We start from the raw sequence: 10,286 nt of genomic DNA on the forward strand, positions 1-10,286 counted from the left end.
CTGAAAGATTAATGATAATGCACTCTACCCAATGAGTGAACTCGCTTCTCAGTTCACACTTGTCCCTTGGTTATGCCTACAAAATCTGAGGATCCCTGAAAACCTCAGATCCTCCATCTTCCATTGAATCAACTTCTACTTCCTGGCTTACTGTGATAGTTCGATTGATTTCACTCCAAACAGTCATAGGCACCATAACCCAGTTAAATGATCTAACTGTTCCCCCCTATCGTAGAGATATCTGCGACGTTTTGGGTCTTCTCTAAAGACAACTGATTTTCAATCCCAAGTGCTCTGGAATCCACAAACCAGATGCCCATTTGATCAGATCCTGTTTGTTTCGATATGGGTCACTTGAATCTACCAGCTTCCAAGCGTAACACACGCCAATGGCGGCTCTTGGACCTTGTGTCTGCGTTCTTCTTCGGCCTCGTATTCCTCTTCTTCCTCCTCGTCTTTACGCCTCTTGGTGATTCGCTTGCTGCTTCCGGCCGTCAGACCCTTCTTCGATCCACTGCAGATCCACAGCAGCGCCACCGCCTCATAGCCGTTATCGAGGCTGGGCAGCAGCAAACTATCGAGTCTTGTCCTGCCGAAGCCGTGGACCATATGCCATGTGAGGATCCGAGGTTGAACAGTCAGCTCAGTAGAGAAATGAATTACTACAGAGAGAGACATTGCCCGCGGCCGGAGGATACCCCTCTTTGTCTGATTCCTCCGCCTGATGGCTACAAAATACCGGTGCAGTGGCCGGAGAGCTTGCACAAGGTATGGTTTAGTTCACTCTTGGGAAGGGAAGTATATATTCTGCTGCTGAATTATCTCAGTACAAGCCAACAAACATTAAGCAATTTCATCCTAAAATTCAGCGTCTCTCAAATGTAATTTTAAATCAGATCACGTAGGTAATATTGTCATTTACATGCCATTGAAAATTCAGCCCCCTCAAGAATTCTGTTTTCTAATCCGGTTTTTGGAGTCACGGAGAGTTTATTTGGATCCTGAATGCGTGTTGTCCCAGTAAATACAAAAAGAAAAATGTCCCTGTATGAGACAGAACGATACCATTCTATTTGATGCTGAGTTCTTTCTTTCTTAATAGATAAGGACACATAATCGCTTGCCTTTGTTCTTCTCACTACAGAATAAACACATTTGGTCAAACGGAGCATGTGTTTTGGTTTGTAGTTTTGAATGGGACTTTCAGTTTTCCAGGACTTTTTATTTGTTGCTAGAGCTCTGGACATATAATGGCTAACTTCTAGATTGTTCTGACGCCCGATAAATTAAAACTCTCCTGTTGGTGTGGGACTTAACTGCAACCAGAGGTCATAATAAAATTTAGGTGCTGGGTATGTGTTGAAATTACTAGACATTGATGTATTAGTTAAGGACGCTAATATATTTGAAGGGTCACTTAAATTGTATTACGTACAGAGATTTTATTCATTCGTTCACTCCCTCATTAGTCATGCCTTGGGTTTGTCTTGGGATTCATTCACTAGGCTTGTAACCATAGTGTTACCTGGTTGAGCTCATTTTTCATACCCATGTTCATCATCATTCACCTTCGGGTTTATCATCATTGTATTCACAAGTTTTGTCTTTTTATTTGTGATTTTGTATGTTATCTGATTGATCATCATTAGTAGAAGTTTGATGTTCTTTTCCACCATCTTAGTGGTTTTTTTTTAATTTCCAATAGCATGTTTCTGACCAATTGATCCATTTATCCATCTAATAGTATTAAGTACGTTCTGTCTAATATGGCACAGCAACATGCCACACAATAAGATTGCAGACAGGAAAGATCACTACCCACTACTGATGAATTCCCAAGGTCACCAACACTAGGGCGGTTCATATTTTGACAAATCATAAACTCATTACTAGCATTTAGGATCTAACTCGATCATGTGCTAAAAACCATATTATATGTGTTTGAGTCTTTGACCAATATAGGTATTATATTAATGTAAGTATTGTTGCTGGCCACCACTAGAGCACCGAAAATGAACTGCTCTGGAAGCTGGGAAGATAATGGAGGGAAGATTTTTATTTTTTATTTTTCCTTATTTGTTACTGAAAAGTTAATACCCCTATTTTTATATCTTCTGATGAAATTTTGTTTTTCATGGGATTGGAATTAGTCCTCAATTTTAGAGAATAGCTTCTTTTTATTGGAAAAAAAGGGAAGAAGAATGGCCGTCACATTTGAAATTTCTGACTTAAAGGTAAAATATATTTCCTTGTGTGAGGCAGAATATGTGATTCTGCTAAAAGCTAAAGTTTTTGGACAGGGCTGCAGAACCACTCGTCTTTATTCTTTCAACTAGAGAGTTGATGCCCAAAAAAAACAAAAAAAAACTACTCAAACACGTGGAAGGACAAGCTTGCATTTCAATTTTTAGTTTTATATGGGACTATTTGTATGGGTTTGTTTCATTTCATTTTTCTAAAGGTCCGGACAAAAGCTGTTTAACCACTGGATTATTCTGAGACCTGATGAATTGAGATTTCCTACTTGATGCGGGACTTAACAAGAGATCATGATGAAATTTAATGTGATGCTTATATTTCTGTCATCTAATCCTTCTATTTAATAGTTTTATTACATTCTATGTAGATATGGCATAGTAACATGCCACACAACAAGATTGCTGACAGGAAAGGTCACCAAGGATGGATGAAACGGGAAGGTCCGCATTTTATATTCCCTGGTGGTGGCACAATGTTTCCAGATGGGGCAGTGCAGTATATTGAAAAACTTGGTCAATACATTCCAATAAATGGTGGTGTTCTCAGGACTGCTCTTGATATGGGGTGTGGGGTAGGAGCTGTATCCGATTCCCCTTTAAGATCTTGCAGTGATTTCTTACTATTTAACATGCTTGTTTTTTCCTCAATTTTCAGGTTGCCAGTTTTGGAGGATATCTACTATCTCAAGATATTTTAACTGTGTCCTTTGCTCCAAGAGATTCACATAAAGCACAAATACAATTTGCTCTGGAAAGAGGAATACCAGCTTTTGTTGCCATGCTTGGCACTCGCAGGCTCCCATTTCCAGCTTTTGCTTTTGACTTAGTGCATTGTTCTCGGTGTTTGATCCCTTTTACAGCATACAGTAAGTTCTGTGTTGCAGCTCACCTTTTAGGTTTTTGCAAGCTTTTAAACTCTTATCACTCCCCTAATGCCGAAAATCTGCCTTGCAGATGCAACTTATTTCATTGAAGTGGATAGGTTACTTCGCCCTGGTGGGTATTTAGTCATCTCTGGTCCCCCGGTACAGTGGCCTAAACAAGATAAAGAATGGTCTGATCTCCAGGGTGTGGCAAGAGCTTTGTGTTATGAACTGATTGCTGTAGATGGCAACACTGTGATCTGGAAAAAGTCTGCTGGAGACTCATGTCTCCCTAACCAAAATGAATTTGGTCTGGAGTTATGTGATGATTCAGATGACCCAAGTTTTGCTTGGTAATCCATTAGACTGATAGAGCTATCTTTCCTCTTATTATCTGTGTTGGCCATTTTTTTCATTATCAAATTTGATGGTTGCTAGTCATGCTTGGATCTGATTGGGCCATCATGCTAGCAAATGGGTGAATATTATTAACACATTTGTTTTTTTTTTTATAGTTATTACGTAGTATTGCCAATAAAGATGTTTAATTTTACAGGTACTTCAAGTTGAAGAAATGTGTCAGTAGGATGACTTCTGTCAAAGGAGAGTATGCTGTTGGAATGATTCCTAAGTGGCCTGAAAGGCTAACTGCAACACCTCCAAGAGCCTCACTCTTGAAAAATGCTGTTGATGTTTTTGAGGCTGATAGTAGGCGGTGGGTCAGGAGGGTTTCATACTATAAGAATTCTCTGGGCATAAAATTGGGGACTCCAGCTATACGAAATGTTATGGACATGAATGCATTCTTTGGGGGTTTTGCTGCAGCGCTAAAATCTGATCCTGTGTGGGTGATGAATGTGGTTCCAGCTCGCAAGCCATCCACTCTTGATGTGATCTTTGACAGAGGTCTTGTTGGAGTCTATCATGATTGGTGAGTTTTTACTGAAAGTTTCGTGCATTTTCTCCTAAGGTGATGTTTTACTGCCAATCTATGTAAAGGCACATTATTTTTATTGATAATATGCATAATCTGAGACTCGGAAGGATGCATGTGTCTATCACAATGGTAATTTCCTTTTTAGTCAAGACAATGAGTATTTTATTCAGCCAGTATTTCACAGAAATCTTTTTGGCTGGTGAGTTACTTCCTTGACTGGATTTTTTTTCCCTTGGTTCCCCCTGCTGAACTTGTGGGTTCATGGCTCCTGGCTGTTATATAAGATCAGAAATACTTCAAAAAAGGAGTGGCTCCTTTCTCGAATGTACATCAGATGCCAGATGCTTGTTGTTTTTGTAATTTTATATTTAGATAAACGTTTTTAAGAATTTCTTATCCTGCATAATAAGAGGCACATATGTGCATTTTTGTCCAAAAGAGCCTGTGTAGAGAAGAGAAAAGAGATGATTTCTGCTGATTGATGGATGGCTTGTTGCCAGCCAGTTGGGTGATGTCAGACTTGTCAAAAGGTTAAAATCTGATGCAGACTGCTGAGTATTGATCAGCTTGTTGCAAAACTGTTATTTGGAGGAGCTAGGTGATCAAGTTTCTACCAAGATGTCAAATCTTGAGGTTTTATTGCAGAGATTTTTCTCCTCTAAGGCTCTGATCTGGGTTACACTGGATAGATTTAAAGGAAGGAGGAGATTGGCTTAAGAGATGCATAAACTATGAGTTTACTCTTAATTTATTAGCTTCTCCAGGTTCAGCAATAAAGAGTTGCATTGTGAATTGATTAGTTTTCCTACGTTAAACTCAATACACTTTGCCAGGGTTGTTAGTGCCTCGTCTAAAGACTAAAATAGTCAGGATACCATATTTTATGAACCATAACGTATTTTCACAAAATGTCAGGATTTATAACCTTCCATCCTTTCTCAACTCATTTAAGTTTTTCAGTTGAGTTTGACAATCTACGTCTTGAGATTTGTAGTGTTTCATGTTCTGTAATTGTGCCTGCGTCTTGCATATGCAGTATACTTAACCTGTTTTAGGCTTCCAGCTACTCTCTGCTTCTGATCTTTTGGCTATAATATCTGGAGTATATTTGAACATATATTACAACTTGTAGCGGAGGTTTCCTTGGATCTGAAATTTTTTGGTTATTTTTCCTAGGTGTGAACCTTTCTCAACCTATCCGCGTTCTTATGACTTGATCCATGTGACCGGTATTGAATCACTAACAAAAGATCCAGCTTCTGGGAAAAACAGGTATTTTGGTCTTATCACTTCCAAAACTGTATCTTATTGCGGCATCTCAGTCACTGTCCAAAGATACCTTCCCCCCCCCCCCCCAAACAACAGTTCAAGGGTACCCGTTGATACAACTGTTAGTGATTAATTATTTTTAAAATAAAATAAAGCCTATTCATGGATTTTCCCCTAACAACTCAAGCTTTTTGTTTGATGTTTGTCATAGGTTCATAGCACCCGAGCTTTTATTGTAAGTGGAGTAAGGCTCAAATTAAGAATGTGTTGGTTACAGGATAACCTATTCATAAGCCTTCACTTAACAGCTTAATCTTTTAAATTAAATTGATGTTTAACTGCAAGCTTTTAGTGAGTTATAGGAAAATCATGTTTACTTGAACTAATATTTAAATCAAGCAACTAAGGCACTGCTTGATTTGCTTAGAACTAGTAGTTATCTTTTTTTTTTTTTTAATAACAGAACTAGTAGTTATCTTTGCATGCTGTTTCGATGAGTTATTTAATCTGATTTTGCTTTGGGGAAATGACATTTTAAATCCCAAAAAGTCAATTATTGATTTTTCTTTGGGGCAGATTTAAGTTGCAAATGATCAATTTAATGACAGTTGGGTTCTTGAAAAAATATTTGAAAAATAAGTTGCAAATATCGATTCAAATAGTTGCAAACCGAGTTGCGTTTGAAAACTTAAATGCCTCATCTGCAATTTGGACTCTTAAATTTACAGTTATGTGAATTGATATTTGCAGCTCATTTTTCAGAAAATCTTGCAAGGGACTATTAGATCGATCTCTTTAGACCTAACTGTCATTTTGCCTTTTTCTTGTGTCCTTACATGTGAACTATAGCTGAGATTCAGTTCATATCAGATTCCATCTCACAAAAGCTCCTTATGTGCAAAGGCTACGTGATCGGTCTTATCTTGATTGTTATCGTTACAACCATAGAAATTACCCAAAGAATTTAATACTGCTTGGTGAAGGAGTCAAAAAATCCCTTTGTATTAACACAGGTTTAGTTTTTACGGGGGTTTGGAGTTAAAATCCTAAAAGCATCAAGCTGATGTGGAGGAATACACCTTTACGACCTGTTTTTGGTTTTCAATGCATATCATATCTTTTTATTCATGACCCTATAGTTTTTGTTTCCTTTTATTATTTTCTTTTCTCATGTTGGGGACACGAGATTCATCATTTATCTTTAAATGTTTCCCCCTTCATTCCATTTCATTCTATCAAACAAACAACATCTTGAGATTACCAACCTGAGAGATTAGTGCCAGCAAAGCCTGAGAACACCTCAGGTTGTAGTATTCACAAAGCCATTGAAACTTTGACCCATAACAGAGCTCACACTTGTTGCTTCTTGACTTCACTGCAGATGTAACCTTGTGGATCTGATGGTTGAAATAGATCGGATGCTACGACCAGAAGGAACAGTCGTTCTGCGGGACACCCCTGAAGTAATCAATAAAGTAGCACACATTGCTCGTGCAGTGAGGTGGAGGCCTACTTTACATGATAAAGAACCTGAATCACAAGGTGGAGATAAAATCCTAGTTGCAACCAAGACCTTGTGGTATCTGTAAATCTGCATCTCACTGACACAGCTTTGTAATTTAGGTAACATTTTCTTCCCACTGCTTTAGGGTGTGGGGGTGTGAAAGATATATCATCCCCACATAAACTATAAAGGTCGTATGGTTAGAATTTGAGAAAAGCGAAAATGGCAAGAGTGTGCTGGTGAAAGTCAGTTAGGGTTCTCTATATTCACAAAAGGAAGTGTATATAGTGCATTCAGAGATACCTGGAGAAAAAAGAGAGGAGGGGTGGAAAGATTAAATGTGGGCTCCAAGCATAGGTTTAATTATTGCCCTTTTTCTGAATGCATGAACATAATATATAGAGAATGAATGAAATTTGCTTTTATATGTAAAGCACAAGAGCAGTGCTAGTTTTATTTTCTTAGCTCTTTGGTAATTGTATTCTAGGCTTCTTTATAGATGATGATACTTGCTTAATAATTATTGTTAATTGAGGAAGAATCAGTCTCTGATTCTGATTCGGTCGAGTTTCAGTTTCTCCTATTGTGTTAAATATTTCCTTCAACTCAGCAGAAAATTATTGACACAGTTCAAGATTTGATTGACAAATTGTTATGGGCATAGGTCTGATCAGAGAGCTCATTCCAAAAGACTCGCATGTTGGGTGGGAAAATTGGTGAACTTATAAACCATATATGGCTTGTGAGGCAAACGGAATTGATAAGAATTGTTGACTGTAAAACTACCAAAAACTGCAATGAAATAGATCAACGTTAGCTGTTACCAGCTGATATATACATATGTGTGGCACCTTACCATTAGTAGTTCCGGTAAGCTGCATTAAGTGTTACAACTGACACATTAATTATTTCAAACGTTCATAAATGTAGCATCCACGATTAAGTTTTCAAGAGTTTTAAACCAAATTGGTCCTGTGAAGCTTCGGAATGTGAGACTCAACACAGAGATGATTGTGAACTTGAGAATTGCATTACTGCCCTTTTGTAATTTTTTATGTGAATACTATCTTTTGTATTTTATTATTTGGCTGAAGGAAACATTTGCTTCTTTATCTTTATAAAAGGTTTTATTTTGATCCCATAACTTTAAAAAGCTTATTTTTAGTCTTTTAATCTTATAACTGTTAATAAAAGATAATGATATTGAGATTTTCAGTGTTGATCAAAAATTCTCTTTTTTTAAAAAAAAACAAAAGTTGCATATTAAGTTTATTTTTTAAATAAATATGATTAATATAAAAATTATTATTTAATATTATTTATTTTAGGGTTAAAAGACTAAATATATTTTTTAAAATTAAGAGACCAAAATAAAATTTTATATAAAAATAAAAGACAAATATACGTTAGCATTAGTGTTTTAAACAAGTTCTTTCAAGCATTAATTTGGGGGGCCATTTTGCAGCCAATCTGACTTCGACTTTGTAGACAAGTTTTGTTAATATAAATTAGGAAAGATAATAAACGATTTAAGCAACTTAAAAACAAGCAATGCACAAATCATCATATTTTTCTACTATTTACAACATTTTTTTTTGGTTGAGCTCGCAATATCCATTAATAATAACAGTGACTAATCTATTCGTACCATAAACATTTTGAATGACTTTTAGTGTTAGCCAATGGCCACAAGACCCTCTCCATATAAAGTGTTAGCCAATGGCCACAAGAACCCTTGACTATATGTTTAAAAAACTCGGTTAAGTGTATTAAGCCTTGTTATTTTAATTTTGGTAATATCTTTGGGAAGATATGTATGTCTGTTGAAAAAAAAAATGTTAGGATAAGGTGTGAGTGGGGTAATTGAACAGGGAAAATGATGGCTTTGCATCTATCGACGTTCAAGCATGCGCCAAGAAAACTATAGCACTGGTACGGGCCGGAAACTTTGATTATTATTCAACTGAGCAATGTACAGAACATATATAGAGGAGACGGGGAATCGGGAAGATTACATATGGATATTGTGAGAGATTTCAGGAATAGATTGAATTAAATCTGAATCCCTATAATTTCGGTAAATATATATCCTATTTGAATATTAACATATCTGAATATTATCTACACTCCCCCTCAAGTTGGATCATAGATGCTAATCATGTCCAACTTGTTTATAAATTTCTCGAATAGATCTTCAGGGAGTCCTTTGGTCAGAATGTCTGCAAGCTGTTGCCTTGTGGATACATAGGATAGGCACACAATTCCATCTTCCACCTTTTCTCTGATGAAGTGTCGGTCAATCTCGACATGTTTGGTTCTGCCATGTTGAACAGGATTAAGGGCCATGTTTAACGCTGCTTTGTTGTCACAAAAAAATTTCATTGGTTCAATGATCTGCACTTGAGCTTCTTCTGCTACTCTTTTCAACCATAGTCCTTCCATTATGCCTTGAGCCAGAGCTCTTAATTCTGATTCTGCACTACTTTTGGCTACAACCTTTTGTTTTTTACTCTGCCATGTTACCAGATTTCCCCACACAAAGGTGCAATATCCTGATGTTGATCTGCTGTCTTCTTGATCACCTGCCCAATCAGCATCAGTATAGATTTCCACTGCTCTAGAGTCACATTCTTGAAGAAGAGTCCTCTCCCGGGTGTTCCTTTGAGGTATCTTAGGATTCTATATGCTGCATCTAAGTGTTTTTTCCTTGGTGAGTGCATATGTTGACTTGCTACACTAACCGCAAAGGCAATGTCTGGCCTTGTGTGTGATAGGTAGATCAGTTTTCCAACTAGCCTTTGATATCTCCCCATGTCAACTGGTTCCTCACCCTTCTGTTGCCTTTTTTCTTGTTCTTCGTCCCTTTTAGTTGTTGCTGTCCCCTTGCTTTGTTTGGTGCAACCCTTTTTTACACTAATTGGGGTTTTAATTGGTCTACAACCAAGCATCCCAGTTTCTTTCAGCAGATCAATAATATATTTCTTTTGAGAGACATAGATTCCCTTGGTTGACCGTGCAACCTCCATTCCGAGAAAATATCTTAGTTTCCCTAGGTCTTTCACCTCAAATTCCTTATTCAAGGCTGCCTTTATCCTGTTTATCTCACTTACATCATTGCCAGTAAGGATAATATCATCCACGTACACAATAAGGATTGTCGTCAAATCTTCATTTTTCTTGACAAACATTGTATGATCAGATAAGCTCTGTCTATAGCCCTCAACTTTCAGGACTTTTGAGAATCTATCAAACCATGCGCGGGGTGACTGTTTTAACCCATATAATGATTTTTTCAATTTACATACCTGATTTTGTCTGCCTTTATCAAAACCAGGAGGCAATGTCATGTAGACTTCTTCTTTTAACTCACCGTTGAGAAAAGCATTTTTGATATCCAGTTGCTGCAGAGGCCAATCCAAGTTGGCTGCAATTGATAGCAGAACCCTTATTGTATT

The 10,286-nt window shown here is 37.3% G+C and overlaps 1 protein-coding gene across 1 annotated transcript; it reads left to right on the forward strand.

Moving 5' to 3' along the window:
* LOC114718070 (probable methyltransferase PMT13) lies at nt 1–7,401 on the forward strand. The gene is made up of 7 exons (XM_028903314.1): nt 1–768; nt 2,627–2,830; nt 2,914–3,124; nt 3,213–3,474; nt 3,678–4,052; nt 5,235–5,330; nt 6,709–7,401. Exons 1-7 carry the CDS (start codon nt 346–348, stop codon nt 6,914–6,916), a joined length of 1,779 nt encoding a protein of 592 aa, XP_028759147.1. The 5' UTR covers nt 1–345; the 3' UTR covers nt 6,917–7,401.
* Nucleotides 7,402–10,286: the final 2,885 nt, after the last annotated feature.

This window comes from Neltuma alba, unplaced genomic scaffold (assembly GCF_004799145.2).
Source record: "Neltuma alba isolate B1F8T4 unplaced genomic scaffold, ASM479914v2 tig00011797_pilon, whole genome shotgun sequence".
In the NCBI taxonomy this organism is placed as follows: Eukaryota; Viridiplantae; Streptophyta; class Magnoliopsida; order Fabales; family Fabaceae; genus Neltuma; species Neltuma alba.